This window comes from Camelus dromedarius, chromosome 21 (genome assembly GCF_036321535.1).
Source record: "Camelus dromedarius isolate mCamDro1 chromosome 21, mCamDro1.pat, whole genome shotgun sequence".
In the NCBI taxonomy this organism is placed as follows: Eukaryota; Metazoa; Chordata; class Mammalia; order Artiodactyla; family Camelidae; genus Camelus; species Camelus dromedarius.
The window spans coordinates 70,814-89,374 of NC_087456.1; the positions used below are offsets into that span (position 1 = coordinate 70,814).

General features: G+C 38.4%; 1 protein-coding gene across 5 annotated transcripts in view; it reads right to left on the minus strand.

The window, feature by feature from the left end:
- Positions 1 to 18,561, minus strand: part of LOC116153389 (ankyrin repeat domain-containing protein 26-like) — a 70,663-nt gene that overhangs the window by 36,646 nt on the left and 15,456 nt on the right. For all 5 annotated transcript variants that reach the window (XM_064477020.1, XM_064477017.1, XM_064477018.1 and 2 more), the window contains exons 7-18: positions 18,365 to 18,538; positions 14,831 to 14,937; positions 13,382 to 13,519; positions 11,852 to 11,934; positions 9,635 to 9,787; positions 8,974 to 9,025; positions 8,526 to 8,595; positions 5,787 to 5,847; positions 5,512 to 5,699; positions 4,104 to 4,233; positions 3,640 to 3,701; positions 1,062 to 1,155 (exon numbers count right to left, since the gene is read on the minus strand). In XM_064477020.1, the coding sequence (XP_064333090.1) occupies positions 1,062 to 1,155; positions 3,640 to 3,701; positions 4,104 to 4,233; positions 5,512 to 5,699; positions 5,787 to 5,847; positions 8,526 to 8,595; positions 8,974 to 9,025; positions 9,635 to 9,787; positions 11,852 to 11,934; positions 13,382 to 13,519; positions 14,831 to 14,937; positions 18,365 to 18,538 (1,312 nt within the window). The remainder of the gene's footprint in view (positions 1 to 1,061; positions 1,156 to 3,639; positions 3,702 to 4,103; positions 4,234 to 5,511; positions 5,700 to 5,786; positions 5,848 to 8,525; positions 8,596 to 8,973; positions 9,026 to 9,634; positions 9,788 to 11,851; positions 11,935 to 13,381; positions 13,520 to 14,830; positions 14,938 to 18,364; positions 18,539 to 18,561) is intronic.

Genomic DNA, 18,561 nt, shown 5'->3' on the forward strand with positions numbered 1-18,561 from the left:
CTCTGGCTATGAACGTGCTCAGAAAGAAAAACAAAATCATGCTTTTCCTTGTTGCTGTTGTCTTTAACTCCCCAGTGGCTCTTCTTCCAGACTCCCGTAAACACAAGTCTACCCTCTGAGTGTGATCTGAAGACCAGAAACAAGGGCATCACCTAAGAGCTTGTTAGAAACGCAGACCCACTGCTCAGAATATGCACTTTTCACTGGGTCCCCAGGTGACTAAAATTTGAGAAACTCCAGTCTATACCGAGTCTGCTTCTACAGCACTCGGACTTAACTCATCCCTCTGAAATCCAGCCGCATGCGTCTCACTGTAACACTTCCCCAAAAGCTGCATCAGGAGTTGCAGACTTTTCAGGGGACTCTTTACCAGGCTCCAGCTCCCCTGACCTCCCCGGAAGGCACCCTGCTCTCTTCCTCTTTCCCACTCTTCTGTTGGCCTATGAGACACCACCCTATAAGGCAGCAACACGCTGCATGACACAAAGGTCCAGACATTGACAGCTGACCACACACGCCTGTGCTTACCCACGGCAGGCACACCCAGCTCTGCGTGATCAGGTACCGCCGTCCTCGCCGCCTTCCTAATGGTCGGGGGGACGAGGGAGTGAGACATCCTGCTGTGCTTCCCGGACAAGCTTTGGTGCTGGAAGCAGCTCACTTCATACCCGTCTCATTTCAAACACTCTTCTCTTCCTTCTTCTAAAGAAATATTCTACATTACCAACTCCTGCCAGGGACCCCCCCTTTTTCCTTCATTTAGTCCCCTCCTCTCTACCTCCCTCATTCTTCACTCCCTCCTTCCCTCCTCCTGGTTTCCTGACTGTCCTCAGGTCACAGAGCATCTTGAAAGAAAGCTAACAACTGAGCTCCTTAAACAGCATTCTATTTTAATCTGTTGCTGACACCTGGTAAGATATACAATTTACTTCCTTTTCTCCTCTTTTTTCTCACTATATGTTCAACAGGTGATTTTCTTTGGCTGAGAGAATAGATCCAAGTCCATGTTTTAAATCAACGTTCTGTAAAATGACTTTTTTTAAATAAAATACAGTACTTACTTTCTATTTGTCCATTTAATGTATTTTTTTCTCCTCGACCTGCAGCTCCAGATAAATTATCAACACAGTTCAGAAGTTGAATCTCGGAGATACTCTGTTAAAATTAATATTAATAATGAATTACATAAAGATTTCCTGATCCCTTTCTAAGAAAATACCTGCGTTTCCTACCTTATTATTCTTTTTTTAATTTCCTACTTTAAAAGCAATTAGACTCGAAAACAAAATAAGCATATCCTGGAAACCCAAACATTTAAATAGAAAATTTCATATACACTCTTCAGATCAAGTCTATCTTTTATCTTCAGTTGGCTTTTGACTCTGTAAACTGAGCATGGAAATCTAGAGCAAATATTTTCACAGACAAAATACTGACTTACATGCAGATTTCAACAAAGAATTAACTTCAAAACACCTAATTCCATTTTGCATTCCTCGACGAAAGAAGAGGACGTTTGAAAAAAATATGTATTTTTATATGTGTAACTGAATTGCTTTGCAGTACACTTGAAGCTAACATTATAAACTGACTACACTTCAATAAAAAATACAATTAAAAATATACATATTTAAATATTCTTTAATAAATGTGCTATAAATTTAAAATGTTTCTTAGTACACATATTTTGTTTAGTATTAAAATAACACACATGACATGAAAAGAAGCCTTCGAGTCTGTCATGTTGAGTATTAACAGAACACTGTGGAAACTGCTACATTTCAGTAAACAAAGGCTTAGCAGAATCTATTATTTGATAAAACTTTTATTGATAGGGAAAATAGTTGAATAAAGTACCAAAGTAGAAAGAAAAACATTTGTTTAAATTAACAGCAGAAAAATTTTAAATGTAGCTATGCAGCTCTTCAAAAAAGTACCATAAGCTTTACTTTAACAAGGGAAGAATAAGAACACTGTTTAGCGACCACCCGCATGTGCCAGGCCCTTATGATGCACATTCTCTCTTCTCTACACACAGCAATAACAGTGATTCTAAGGACAGTTACCCACTCACTGCTTCCTGGCCACTCCAAGATGCTGGAGCACCGTGATGAGCAGACGGGACCCGCTGTTCTGTCTGGAACATCCCTCCCCTGGACCTTTGTGTGACTGGCTCCTTCCTGTCCATCATCTGGCAGCTTTGGTCACACTCAGCTCTTTTCTGACTACCTAAATTCCACCCTTACTCCACCCCCGTCCTAACTACAAACTCCCCCACTGTTGTCTAACCTAACGCTCTCCACGTTCCTTATGTGAAGGACTTACTGTCCCTGATAAAGGGTTCCTGTTTATTTGTTCTTCTGTTCCTGCCACTACAGCCTAACCCCTCAACTGCTACATTCAGTGTCTAACTGCCTGGTGCATAGCTGGTGTTCAGGAACAGGAATTCATTTAAGGTCAAAACGTCTAAATTCCCCAGAGGGCTTCAAGTACCAAAGCACTATATACCTATCGGAGATGTCCGATAATAGTCTACCGACACTCAACATAGCCCAAATGAGAAATCCCCGCGCCCACTCTAACTTTCCCATTTTATTGTCCTTCAGATTTTAAAAAAGTGTCCTCAGCATTTCACTAGGTCCCTAGTGGCCACTGTGCTCATTCTCTTACATTTCTATAGCACCCTTTACAGTTGACAACGTGTTTTCACATTTGTTACCAGTTTTGTTCATGACACATAACCTGAGAGGTAGGTATCAGTACCATGTTTTTGAACGAGGTCACTGACATTCAAATAAGTCAGACAAGTTTTTCCAAGATCCCACAGTGGGTCAGAATCAGGATGCTACGTCTGCTGACTTCAAATACAGTGCTGTGCCACTAGGCAGGAGCTGCCGAGATCCAAGAGTTCAGGCTCTTCTTACCTCTTTCCATGGCTGTCACCTTGGAATAGGTCATCACTACCCTGCACTTAGCTTCCTTGAAGTCCTGTCGCCATAGAGGTACTCAGTGCACACTATTTTCCCTACCCAAAATGTGCTGTCCTCAGTAAAACATCACTAAACCAAACTGCTGGTATTTTAACCCCACATATTTATTACTATTCCCCATGCTTTTGCTTCTCCTGAAATGTTCATTGCAGATCTACTTGACAATCCAAATATAATAGTACTTTCAAGTCACAGGCACTGTCTTTTCAAGGACAAAGTGGTTAAACAAACAAACAAAAACACCGTGTTTTTTTTTTTTAGTACAACCTGTTTCTCTCTCAATCTCACTAGGAGTTTTACACATTCATTTATAACAAAGAAACAAACATCTGGTCACAGGCTGACCAAGAATTATTTTTAGTTTTTAGAAAAGGTAACTTCAGAACCCAAACCGATTCCCTGTGACTTCTAAGCCTTGGCTTTTGCACTACATACACGTTTCATTATGTGAGTCTGGAAAATTAACAGAAGTGCACTCTGCAGTGGTATGACATGTAGCACGGAATGACTTTACTAAGTGTGGGTTAAAATGAGGAAAAAATTTTGCTGGGAAAATGCAGAAGTGAGAAAGTGAAGTCAGAACATCCCTCCATTTATGTTTTAATATCACGCAATGCTTATATCTGAAAATAATAATAGAAGGCAGCACCTCAGAATCCAAGGGTGATTTGACATCTTCCTTTTCTTCTAATCCTAAAGCTGAAGTTGCGCCTACAAAATGCAGTCACGAATACATTAATGAGAACACATACCACTGGGAAGTTTAAATATATATATGTCTATCTTGATTCATGAATATGTCAATAAATTAAAGTGGCAGAAAAGAATTTCAGAAGGTTGAAGCATTTTCTGGAAGAAAACTTGGTCGTAGTTGGGGTATTTATGAAAGAAGACGGCAAAAGAAAAACACTTAAGAAATGGATATCATATTTGGATCTACACACTTTAGATTTTTTACACTAGCTTTTTTGTTTTTTTAATGGCGGCACTGGGAATTGAACCCAGGACCTCCTGCATGCTAGGCATGCGCTCTCCCATTGAGCTATACCCTCCCCCCTCCAACCACATTAGTTTTAAACAGAAAAGAAAATCCATAGATGCTCACTGACTTACCACCTCTGTCACTTTTGGGTACTCCATCAACAGAAATCAATTTGCTATGATCTGCTTGCTCCTTTACAACACTGTTGATAGTCCGAGTGCCATTCTCTTTTCCCCCAGTTTTCGGCTTTGTTGTTTCTTTCTATAAAAACAAAACAAAATGTAACAAAAACCCAACTTCAGAAAACATCATATTCCTACACTTGGTCATTCAGTCAGGAAGACAACATATATTTACTGTATGCATCAGATCATAGGCATTACCCTGGGAGAAGCTGGCAATCTACATAAAAGACAGATTCTGCTCTATATTCTAGGGGAGGTAGAGACACATGAAAATGAATCAACACAGACAAGTATCATTCAACAGCTCTACACCTGCAGTGAACAGACACAGTAAGGGCACAAAGGAGAGAAGAGACTTGCTGCGTGTCAATAGCTCCGGGAACGCTGGGAAGACAAGACTGTGTCTTAAATGACAGACCCAGTGCAAAGAGCAGACTTGAAGGGGGTTCTAAAAAGGGCAGCCTGAGCCGAAGGTCGAGGTGTGAAACAGCATGAGAAGTCACATGGAAAACTAGAACTCAGTTACTGGGGACGGAATGGAGAGACAAAATTTGCTGGATTAAATATAAGACATCACTTCATCAATTTAAATGTGAGGATTTCTAAAAAAAGAAATAACTTCAAGTTAAAACTAACTTCCATTGGGAACTATATTCAATATCTCACAACTACAATGGAAAAGAAAGAAAAAGAATTAGATATATACATAGGTATGTATAACCAGATCACTTTACTGCACACCTGTAACTCATATAATACTGTACAACAACTACATTTGAATTAAAAAACAAACTTCTATAACCAAAAAGAAAAAAGGTGAGGATCAAATTTTCTTTCTGCTGTTCATAAAATCAGCTATATGTCCTTCAGAAGAGTCTGAGCACTTTTTTCCATGAGCTGACTTTTCCTTCTCTTAATTTGAATTTGAGATAATTTCTATCATAATTTGTACTATAGAATTCCTGCTCTCACTTAACCCCACTATTTCTGCTGTTTTTTTGTATAATCATCTCTCTCATTTTGACACTCATTTTTCTTGTCCTTATTAGATGAATCTTTCCCCTTTGTACCCCTGCCCATCTTCATATTCATCCAGCCGTTCTTTCCTCCAGCCGTTCTTTCCAGTTGCTTTCTTATTCTTTCTTTTCTTAATGGCATATTTGAGAACTGTTTATTGCCACCAACCTTTACAAATCTCAGTCCTGCACGTGTACCTCTCTTGTTATCACACTGTTTTCTATTGTGATCTTGAGGACTTCCATTCCTGTGTAGGATCCTTTTCATCCCCATGAGAATCAGGGGGACGGTAAGTGAAAAAGCACAAGAAGGAAAAGTTAAAAACAAAACGACTTACCTCTGTAACACCAAGGACTGCTGAAGATGTGAGAGGTGCCGGTGCTGGGAAGGCAGGATGAGAAAAGCCTGAAACTTCACTTGATGGTTGGGAAAAGGTTCTAACCACATCTTCATTTTCATTATTAGAATTATTGTCCTCAAAGAAGGTGCTAGTTCCTGGTTTCAAAACACCATCTTTTGCCTCTGCTGTAGTGAAAACAAGGTATGGCAGATGAAATTATCTATAATTTCTAATCAGTGAAAACACAGAAAGACAGTCTTCAAATAACTTACTGTTTATCATGGGTTCTCCCCAGGCCTGAATTGGCTTTGCGGATCTTGGATGCCGGACTTTCTGGAGAAGAAAGTAACAGCTTTAAGAACAACAAATATGAAATTGAATAAAGTAACTATAACATTCCCCATTCCTAGATGATCTAACACAAAGAGCACTGGCTTTGGAGTCATTCAGACATGGATTCAAGTCCTGGGTCTGTCATTTACCAACCTACATCTTCTCATGGGGTGAGGATTATGAGAGATGATCTCAGGGGTCCCAAAATGTTACTTTCTTTACCCCTCATTGATTATTATACAAACACTATGGTATCCATTAGATGACTTTCTTGACCAAAATGATCTAGAACAAAAACTTATCCCTCATAGTTTACAGTCCTATTGAAAAAACTAACATTAAGAAATTTAAAGTAATTGTTATATTTTGAAATATGCTTGCATGATTTATATATGTGTGAATGATCTCTCATGGGGGAAATATGAGAGTTTACTTTTTAGCAGTATCTTATTTGGATGAGTTAGAACAACAAACAGTATAAGCTACTTCTATTCCATTCGCCAAAAAGCTAAAGACAAATGATTGTTCAAATTCAGTTACTTCTAAGAAAGAGGAATAAAAACAAAAGTAATTCTGAGGGGCAATGACTCATGAGTGAAAGCCACACACATAGTAAACAGAAAACTGTCACTAAATATGTTCACAGAGGCAGAGTGAGATGGACTGAAAGAACAGACACTGAAGAAGTGTTTTCTGCAAAGAAATATTAGGTTTGGGACAAACCATTAAAAAAAAAACGTGGGGAGGAGGAAGAAAAGAAAAAATGAGACATGACTAGTCAAGTACAAACTTAAGGCAAGAAAAAAAGGAAAATGTAAGTATAACAAGGCATGTGGAGAAATATATATACTTTAGCATTTATATATAATAGATCAGGGATGTATCAGTATTGTTAGGGATATACCATGAGTGAAAGCCTCTGTTTTACCTTTTTATTATATATATAAAAACATATAAATTATATATGCAAGTATATATATTATTCTTCAAGTTTTATAAAAATATCAAAATACATGATATATGAAACATATATATAAAACAAAGGCCTTTGTTCATAGTATATCCCCAATAATGCTGACCTGTATTACTCTACAACTGTTTGTTTGTAAATACTACTATAAGTGAGAGTTAAATTTTGTCACTCTCAGTCACTCAATTGAACATGGTCGTCTCTCACTACCTGAACGCTGCAAATTATTACTAGAGAGAGAGAAAAATAGATTTTAGAAAGTTCCTAACATATCAAATTTCCACCTAGACAAAGAACTGGTAATCAGGATTCTAAGGATAATATATAGCTTGAAAAGATATATTTAATGGAACATGAGAGGGGGCTAAAAGAAGGTTAAAAAGTTTTCATCTCAAATTCTAAGCTCACAGTTGGTGGATACTGAAAAACAGACTGTAACCTCTTCCTACTTATCATATACTTCTTATCTACTTCCTTGGCATTTATGACATACTTCCTCTCATAACAACTGAACTTTTACAGCCTAAATAAAGGGAATAGAAATTTAAGTCATATTTTTAGAATTTGAATAGATTTCATTATGACATAGTACGCATATTATATTACCTGTACCATCAAACAGATTTCATTATGATAGAGTGTGCATGTTACAGTACGTGCAGCATGATGCAGAATTCCATGTCTCTTCATGCATTCACATTCAAAAAATAATAAAATGCTTCTTACATTTAAGACCTCATTCTTGGTGCTCCAGGAAATGCACAATTACGTTCCCTAATCTCTAGCGGTGTACACTGATGCAGGGGCTATAAGATGAATATGTAAATAACTATACTACAAAATGTCTGAAACTTGAAATTTTAGAATGGGACACGAGGACTGGACATACTTTTTAAAACTGTAATACAGAAGAATTCTGAAATAGGTTTCATCATATGGTTGTTATTAAGAGTCTACTTTTAAAGCTGGCTGTTATTTTAGGAAAAACATGTATTCTTCAGTTAGATGCAGAGTTTTGAATATACTTGTAATGGGATAATTTAGAAAACACAGAGGAATCTCTTTATAATATGGATTTTGAGAAACAGAATTTTAATTTCTAAATTTCTAGAATTTCAACTATTATTTTAGTCTTAATGCAGAACCAGAGATAGAAATAAAGTAAAAAAAAAACAAAAACAAAAAACAAAAAAAAACCCTCTTTCCTCACAACTCTCTGATACCAAAATAAAAAGTGTCCAAGGGGGAAAAAAAAAAGATACATGCTACGTAAGTTTTGGAACTGAAAGGCCCCAGGAAGAGGCCATGATTATCACAGTAAGTAGCTGTGTGCACTGAAGATGTCCCTGAGGCACGAGTATTATACAAGTGCTGTCAGTGTGGTTTGAAAGTCAAAGAATCCTTATCCTTGGCCAAGCTTCACACCTCCTCTGTTGTGGGAAACCTTTCCACAATACAATTTTCCTGTCACGATCTATTTTCTAGTCCATTTTGCTTCAGCCTCATCTTCAGTATTTATCAAAGTAAAAAAAAAAAAAGAAAAGAAAAAAAAAAACCTGCCATATTTTCATAAAATGGTTTACTCTGACCAACTTTCTCATACAAACATAAAACAATGATAAGCAGAACACTGCTAAATTTTAAGAGTAAATACTACACAGAACTAAATTCAGAGCAGAAAAATTAATTTCACAAGAAAACACTTTACCTTGGGAGCAAGATCTAAGTTACCATCTGATGGAGGCCGTGAATCATCAATATCATGTTTGGGTGAAATACTTTGGAGAAAAATACACATCAAAAATGAGTGAGTTCATTTCTTTAAACAAACAAGTCACACAAGTCTATGCTGAGGGATGAGAAAGCAGATTTGGGAGCCAGGCTGCCTGATGGTTAAGTCACAGGTCAACTACTTGTTAACCATGGAATCATGGGTCAACTAGTCAACCTCCTTAAACTACAGTTGCCTAATTAACTAGAAGTAAGCTATAACAGCACAGCTACTCTGCAAAGCTGTTGTGGGGACTGTATGAGGTAACAAATGCTAAGTACATAATACGGTGTCTAACCCACAGTAGGACACTCAAGAAGCCTTGTTTCTTTTCTCTGTGTTCCCTTAGTCAACATGTAATTTTTAAAAATCCATAAAATCCTACCTGCTTACAGAGATGTCTTCAAACCTCGGTGCAACCTTAGTCACTGAAATCTCTATTAAAGAAGAAAGTAAAATAGTTTATACGGGCAATAGAAAAACACAGAACATTGAAAGTATAAGACCAATGTTTTTGTTAAAAAGCATTCCATTGGGACCACACCTGGAGACTACACACTTGAGTGAATACTGGTATACTCCTGGTAGGTAATTAATGCATAAAAACCACTTCCCCTCCTTTATATTTATCAAAAAAAGAGGGTGTTTATCCAAATTTGGTATTTTAAAGTGAACTGCTGTTTTCAAGGACCAAAATCCCAACCAAACTTTATGAGACTCACAAAAGAATGATAATCATTAGTAGAATCAGTATCATAAACTGACAGTGTCAAGCTTACATAGCGTGGTATTTCTGGACGACACCCACGGGACAAACCCACCCCACCATTTGGCTTTGTCAGCCTCGTGTTATCTGGGCACGGTCATCCCTATTCGCTCACATACGGTCTAGGGCTGCTTTCACACTGCAATGGCAGACATGAGTGGATGTGACAGACATCACATGGCCTAAAATATTGACTCTCTGGCCCTTTACAGAAAAAGCTTGTGCATCCCTGCTTTATGTCATAACAGGAAACCCTAAGACTCAAATCGAATCTTCTTACTCTTCTGCTCAACATTCTTCACTGAATCCATGCAGCTGCCATTGCTGGTTCCCAACTCGACAAACACTTCTTCTTCGTTGTCCTTGCTGGACAATTGCAACTTTTCTTGGATATTTTCTGCCCCAGGATGAGAAGAAGGTAAACTCTCCTTAGCTGCAGAAAGAGAAATGATTGTTTTACGGTCATCACAGTAACTGCATTTCCTTTCCCAGTGGCTGCTTTAGGAATGAGCATGTGATGTAGCCCAGCCAATAAGATGCTAGGGGAAGTCTACGGAAGCGTCTGTTTCCTTCCTAGTTACAGAAAACATGCAGAGAGAAGCAGCCCTCCTCGCCTGCGGATATTGTCATGTGAGAAGATGATGCTTGGAGCTGCTGCTAATCAGCAGACCAGGAAAGGCGACATCAAACACCAGCAGCCTCACAGCTGAAGGAGGGACAGCATCTGGGATCCTGATTTCATCACCAAACCTTCTAAACAATCCTGACTCCTGTTGCTGTAGCCACTGTTACTTAGGGCTCCTATTATTATTTGCAGCTAAAAGCATTCTGACAAATTTCCCAAGGTCTACAGCAGACCTCCTCCTTTCTATACTACTAGAAAGGCTTTCAGATGCATGCCTGAGCTAGGTAGTCACCTCGTTCCCAATCATTCCTACAGCATCCTTTCTGCACCAACAAAATGAAACTCATAGATCCCGCAAAGTTAACTGGCACATCTTAGCCTTTGCACCGCTGTCCTTTCTGCCAAATGTAATCTTCAAAGATGTTCCACCCACCAAACACGGCCCTTCTGCCTCCTTCCCTGGCAAACTTCTACTCGCTCTGCATGGCTTACCTGACATCCTACACACTTTTAAAAAACTTCTTTCCTCACCATGGACTTGAAGTATTTGGCACATGTTAAATACCAATAAAAAATACATAAAGACAGTTACAAATTCCTCGTGGGCTCTGGGACACAGTAAGCACAGAATAAAGTAAAGCCAATCATAAAAATGGTGATGACAGTAACAAGCTCCTGGAGGCCAGGAACTGTGCTTTTGACCTGTTTGCATTCTGTAACGTCAGAGTGGTGCTTACTACCTAAAACACACTTGATAGTCATCTGTTAAGTGGATGAATTAACAGATAAGAATGTTTTCTTTGAAAGTCATGTTAAAAAAAAACACATTAACCAGGGGCAACTCTGTTGTGTTATGAGCACCTTGAAGACCAAAACTCTGTCTTTTCCATCTTTGTATTTCCTACAACAGAAGTTCTTTGCTTGATCAAGGTCTACCAAGTTAAAGGTGCCCTCATACAGTTCAGACTGAACAGCACGCGAGGGGTCACACCTAGGCAACAGTCGTCTTTTTTTTTTTTTATGTGAAGCACTTCTTTGCTTTTATTACAATTTGTTGAGTCCTGAGTTGTGCTATTTGAATACTTATTATGACAATCCTTCAACTAATGGCAATAGAAAACCTTGTTCTAACAAAATATAGTTTCATGACAAGTATCCCCAAAAAAGAAGAAAACATCTGACTCTCATGAAGGCAGCATATCTCATTGTTTGCACTTCTGAGGAATGAAATTGGTGAGAGAACCCTTGTTCGTGTAATGATGTGAAAAGTAACCAGTGCTTCTCAACAAGGCACTGCTTTCCTGACTTCTGCCCTATCACTAGGTACCTTTAAAAAACAATCTCTTATTAGTATGCTGCACACTGGCCCAGCTGTGCAGTTCTAATTGTTGGCCATTTGTTTACAGCACCAGGAAGGTATTGCCAAGCTCCCAGTTTTAAAGACAATCACTTTTTAGTGAGACTAATCACTATGCAATAACTAGCATTCATTTACCCAATGTAATCCATTTGCTGTAAAAATTAAAGATCCAGTTCTGTAACAAGGCCAACTTGTTAAAATGTTACAGGAAATGTACAACAAAGTAAAAAAAACCTGTTTTTCATATCTACACAAAGATATAATATGGGATTTAAGGGGCCATGATTAAACAAATGAATTTCTTTTAAGACAATATTGTCTCAGATTTTAAATTACCTACAATTAACTTCTTAAATACTTCTGAATACTAGACCATTAAGAAAAAGTTAATTAAAAAAATAAAAACATACATGAAATTTACACACTGGCTTTCATCACTGCCCTTTCATTATCAAAATTTCCTCAATCTTACTTCCGTATCTACGGTGGGCCCAACAACAGTAACTTATTACCAGAACTCTGTCCTAGGTCGCTATTTTGAGGGGAAGTATTCGGTATCTTTCCGGCTCTGTAGTCGACAATCAGTTGGTAAAGGCTATGTATAAAGTGATAAATAAATATTAGTACTTGAATGCTAATATGAAAAACAATTACCAAATATATTAAGTTCTTAGATTATTTCAGACAATATCAGAGGTAATATCAAAACTTCAATTGTCCCATATATTTCAAATTTGTACAATCTACACTTTTAAATTTAGGATGTATACTTAAAAAGGAAAAAAAGTAAGGTGAAGTAGTCATGAACTGAGTGCAGTACAGCTCATTAAAAGTTAACTAGAGCGACCGTGACATACGGAAAGTATCTCGAACTCAGAAGTCCCAGCTCTATAACCAACAGCTGTTTGTTCCTGGACAAGGTGCTTCTCTTCAGCTCAAAGTCTCCCTTTATAAAACTGGGATCTTACTGTCAGGCAGTTAGTTATTAATACTCGTAAGAGTATTATGAAGATTTAATGAGATAATGTATCCCCCAGATGCTCAGAGAAACAGTGGAAGAATGGAATAATTTGTTCTTGAACTTTAATGCTGGAACTATTTGAGAATCCCAAATAAAACCCAATGTGTGTTTTTTTCATAGGTGTAACATCTAAATGTGGCAGTTTTCAGAAAATGTTACAAATTACGGTGACTAGCTGTTCTTCGTGGTTTATAATTCAGGGCACCTCAGCTACTATATAACTTGTAGTTAAACTTATTTATAAATATATGACCTCATACAAGCATATGTATGAGAACTAAACAAGCTGTCACTCTTAAGTTTACGTGTCCATCGCCACGAAGACCGCGGAAACTGGATCAGCACAGGCATCCCGGGAGCAGAGGTCAATCATGACCCGACTGCAGGACCAGTTTCTTTTTCCTTTTCTTCTTTTAAAATTTTATTAAAGGTCTTTAGAGAGCAACATCCAGACCCCAGACCCAGCTGCCGAAGAGATCCTGTTAAAACCAGTTTTAGTACCAATGCTGCAGCAACAGAATCAAGGGAAACAAGAGAACGATTAGAATGCCCTCGCCCTGCCCCAATGCCTTGTGGGAGAGGACTGTCACTGTGATCTTAGGCAATCCCTTAGGTTCTTGGAAAATTCAACAGCAAGATTACAGAAGAAAGTCCCCAAAGGAAAATACAGGATTTTCTGCTCTACTAAACATTTTAAGACCCAAACAACTAGTTAGAAAAATCAGATATGTGACATTATTTGTACCCCATGCATTGGGGTTACACTGGAATGAAATGGAGAACAGCAGGACCCTAAGGATAAACACCTTACAAACCCTGAGATAAAGAACCCTGTGCCCACTGCTCCATCTCACTAGTCTGGCCTTTTGCTGGTTTCCAGCTGATGATGTGGAGGGTCTCACTGCCATCCCCAAAGTGCCTGCTCCCAACTAGGAACTCTCACCTGTCACATAACAAGTAACAGTTAGGTCATTTTCAACCTCAGTTTAGAGAGAACTGGCACTTTAATGTAAACACTTACTGTTCAAAACCATTACAATAAGCATATTCTTCAGCAGTCCGTCCGTGTGAATCTAGAGAATCGGCATTAACACGTTTCTCAAGAAGCAGCTTGACTATGTCCGGTGAGTCATGATACACAGCAAGTATGAGTGCTGATCTAAAATAAAAGAGACAACTTCACCCTTAGGAACTTAGTTAGCTTAACTTAAACAGTTAATTTGATCTATTTTACCAAGTTAATATCCTGCCCACCCCTGGAGAACTGACCATTTACATGCTTGAGTGCTCATCTTTGCAAATTACCTCCAAGGCCAAAACAGAGGGACAAAAAAGAAGCCTCCTGTCCTACTTGGGTAGCACATAGTAGAAGTTGCTAATTTAAAGTTCTCTGATGGAGAAGGATGCTGAGGTCACTTATCTGAAGTAGGTAAAGATTTAAATAAAGGATTCCCCATTTCTTCCCTCGTCTGAAATACAATACTTTAAAATCAGCTAGAGGTCAGGTAAGGAGAAGCTGTTTGCAGGCTGAAAACAGTAATATGAATAAAAAAGGCAATAAAAATAGTCACGGCTGCAGTTAATCACGCTGAGAAGCATGTGCCTGGCACTAACCTGAACAGTCTACGCATGGTCTGTCTTAGGCACAACCCCCCTTGAAGGATGTACTACGACCCTCCTTTACGTGACAGGAAACATACTGGTTGGTGATAAGTCATGTCCCCCAGGTAACACACCTGGCCAGCAGGAGAGCTGGGAATTCAACCTCGTCTGACTCTAAAGCCCAGCTCTTTCCTCTTTATCATCCACCTAAGACTTGTCTTCTTTAAAGGGAATGTTTATTCAATAATTAAAGCTATTTTTCTTCCTTCTACCGTTATCAATTAAAAATAAAAACATCAAACTGTACTAGAAATGAAAAAGGATAAAAACTGACGAGCCCACAGTATCTGGTCATAGTTACTCTCTTAGTGATACTCACTCAGTGATAACCTAATAACATCAGTATCCTTCAAAGAAAGTAATTTAAAGCAGAGTCATCCAAAAAGCAAAACAAACTCCTCTTTGTTTAATATGCATCTTTTCAGAAAAAAATATATACCAAGAAGAGGTTAAAACAAATTATAAAAGAATGAAGAAATTCAACACTGTCTCATAAGGTAAATAAAAACTAGAGTCCATACTAATAAAACTAAAATGAAACCCCTGAACTATTTTAAGACCGTATGACCAAAGAAATCAGGTTGCAAATTACATCAGTCACTATCATAAAGGAAGATGAATCCTGCTGCATACTGTTCTTTGTGACACCAGGCAGAATAATTGCTTTTCTACCTAACTGATGATGTGTTGATTCTAACTTAATCCTCTTCTTATTAAGTTAATCTTTCTGATTGGCTGTTACTATTCTAGAACAACATTAAGATTAAACAAAAAGAGAGAGAGAGAGAGAGAGAACAAACTATTGTACCTTTGCAGCTTGTCAACTGCATGTACATTTGCCCCGTTCTCCATCAAAAATTTGACCATTTCTTCTTTGTTTTTCCTGACGGCGAGTAAAAATGGTGTCATGTTATACTGTAAAATAGTAAAAACAGTTGACAATGTACAAAATTACATATAAATTTCAAAACTGAACTTAAAAACTTAAATCTTTGAACTTAAACATACACTATAAAGTAAATAAAAAGTAGCCCCTTCTTCCTCGCCGCTCTGTGCTCCTTCTCTTTAAAAGGTTCCTCCTTGACCTCATCCAAAGTTTCCCTGTGAAGTCACTCTCTGAAACCCACTTCAGACATTTGCTGGTTCCAAGAACCTTCGCTTCTATTGCAGCGTGTGTCAGGCATTCTCTAGTTACCTTACTGCTCAACTACTACTCCCGACACTCTAAACACTGCTCCAGAGAGAGAACCATTTAGCTGCCGAATCAACTACATTTCTAAGGAGCCACGCTGAGGAGAAAGATACCATACTGTCTGCAACATGCATAACCTATCCAATTACAACTACGACTGATCTCATAAAGCTTGCAGACATTCCAATGGGAATATGACTACTTGCATGTAAAGAAAAAGTTTTTCTTAAACCAACTTATAAATTCTAATTTGAAAAATTCCATCCCACTCTTAGGGATTATTATAAAATATGAAGTAGACTATAAATTAATATAGACTATCTTTAAAATCTTGAAATATTTATCAAAATATACAACAGGAATTGTAAATTCAAATGCTTACAGAGGCAACATAGGTGGCCCGAGTAAGTGAAGGTCACAAGTGAGGACAGCAAACTGGAGAACACACCCCCCACCGAGAAGGGGCCACCTCTGCAGACCACACAGGCCTGGGCTCAAGGGGGACCAGATTTGATTCTTTAGGAGAAGTTCTTAAGTGTAGATTTCTGCACAAGTCTCCTAAATTTTAAATGTTGACTCAATGTGTGGAGACAAACTGAACATATCCAGGGCCATGTTTAGTCTATAGCCCACTTGTGTTTTTATGTTTGCTGTGTTTCCCAAACAGTTGGGTATAAATCAACTATTTGTATGTAAAACCTTGCCTTTCTTTAGAATCATACGTCTTACACACAAAAACACTGGGCCCCAACATGTAATAAAAATTGTGATTAAGACTCATAATACCCACTTCAAAAATGTTTCCAATGCCTACTAAAACTACAATCTATCTGTATCTAATTCTCCCTGATTGTTAATCAAGTGGATAATTAGGATTAAGGATTAAGAGGTATAAACAATCAGGCATAAAATAAGGTACAAGGATGTACTGCACAACATGGGGAATAGAGCCAATAGTTTATAATAACCGTAAGTGGAGCATAACCCTTAAAAATTTGTGAAACACTCAACTGTATACCTGTAACATATAATATAGTACATCAACTATACCTCAATTAAAAAAATATATTGTAAGATAAATACACTTTAAAAAGGCTCATAATAACTGCTTCAAGAATTTTTCCAATGCCTACTAAAACTACAATCTACCTGTATCTAATTCTCCCCAATTGTTAATCAAATGGATAATTAGTTCATGAGATGGCCGAAACTAAATTATTAGAACAATTCCAATTTGTTACTAATGTCATGGGTCTTGATGTTTAAAACTGCCATCTTGCATGGTATACTTATATATAATGCAATATAACTCAGCCATAAAAAAGAATGAAATAATGCCATTTGCAGCAACATGGAAGGACCTAGAGATTAACATACTGAGTGAGGTAAGTCAGAAAGTGAAAGAGAAATCCCATAGGATATCACTTAATGTGTGGATTCTAAAAATGCGATACAAATGAACTTATTTACAAAACAGAAATAGACTCACAGACATAGAAAACAAACTGATGGTTACTGAAGGGGAAAGGGGGTGGAAGAGGAATAAATTAGCAGTTTTGGACTAGCAGATACAAATTACTACATATAAAATACATGAACAACAAAGTCCTACTGTATATACTAGAGGGAACTATACTCAATATCCTGTAATAAACCATAATGGAAAAGAATATGTGTGTGTGTGTGTGTGTGTGTGTGTGTATCTGACTAAGAATGTATATATAACTGAATAATACATATAACTGAGTAACTATATATATAACTGAATGAGAATATACATAACTGAGTAAGAATATATATATAACTGAACAACAATATATATATAACTAAGAATGTATATATAACTGAATAAGGATATATATAACTGAATAAGAATATATAAATATAACTGAATCACTTTGCTGTACACCAGAAACTATCACAACACTGTAAATCAATTAGACTTTAATTTAAAAAAAAACTGTCATCTTGATTATGCTAGAGCTCAGTGAATCTAACAGATATATTGCAAGAGTCCGTTACACAGCTTTAACCAAAAGAAGGCTCATGATTTCCTATTATTGTGATCAGAAAAACCCTGTTGACCTAATGACCTGGATGGGAACAAAAGGTGCAAAATCTTTAAAGGGTCCGACTCTACTTATTGAATCACTCACCACAAGCAAGTTTCTAAGACTGAGTGCCACTGAATGATCAGTGGTTAGAAAGGAAAAGGAGCTATTCTTCCAGGCAATAGATACTGCCAGTAATATTGCCAATAAACTCCTCAGTCACAGAGGAAGAGACGGGTAAAAGTCAGGCTAACATGGCTGGAAAGCAGAGCACTGAAAGCAGTAGCATCTATCAAACCCCCGCTCTTCCAGAGATGTCTTATTTTTGAGGTCTGTGAATTTACATGCATTACACGAATCCATTCAGTAGTCCTTAACCAAGGCTTGTATCAGAATCTCAGGGAAGTATTTCTAAATACCTGCGTCTAGACCTGAGTACATTTATTCAATCAAAATCTTCAGGGGAGAGCCAGGAGAAAAAGCAGGAGGACCAGCTGCACCATCACTTGCTCCCCACCTACAGCCACAGCCCCGCATGGGAGCTGCACCAGGCTGAGCGTGGAAGACCCCAAGGTGAAGGTGTACGTGGAGGGCCACGTGGCCACCAGCACAAGCGAATGCCCCTTGGCTGTCAAACAGGACCTGACCTCACTTGCCCAGATTCGAGAACCTGGGATCCTGGGGTGCTCAGGGCCTGTGGCTTGCTGCATCCCCTGCCCAGGTGCAGTCACCCAGCTCCCCCTGCTGGGTACTGGGTTCCTTCCTCCTCCCACCCATCCCCAGGCAGGCACCCAGCCCCTGCCATCACTTCACTCCCTGCAAGCCTTCATCTTCTGTAGGCTCTGAGCCTACCACCCACTCCCAGGCACTTCCTAATGGGAAGTTGTTCCTTCTGGGGTACAAGTGTGGCTGGGAGACAGAGCTCTGCCCTTTCTGTGGGCACTACCTCTAGCCTCTGGCCTTGGCTTTGGAGTTGTTTCCATGATAACAGGGCCTGATGTATTGTATTCAGTAAACATATTACTATAAATAAAACACCTATAGCTAGAAAAGACCCTGTATTTCAAATATCTTGTAAATAAAGTCAGTTGAGCTATACCTCGTTTATCGCCTCGATATTTGCATCATAGCGGAGCAGCTCTGCTGCAACTGATGTATTTCCAGCCAAGACGGCGTAATGCAGAGCAGTGTTTTGAAAGTCGTCAGCAAGATTTGGGTCAGCACCCTGTTCCAGCAGGATACTGACACACGCTTCTTTCCGGCATTGTACAGCCTGTTGGTATCGCAGCAAGAAAC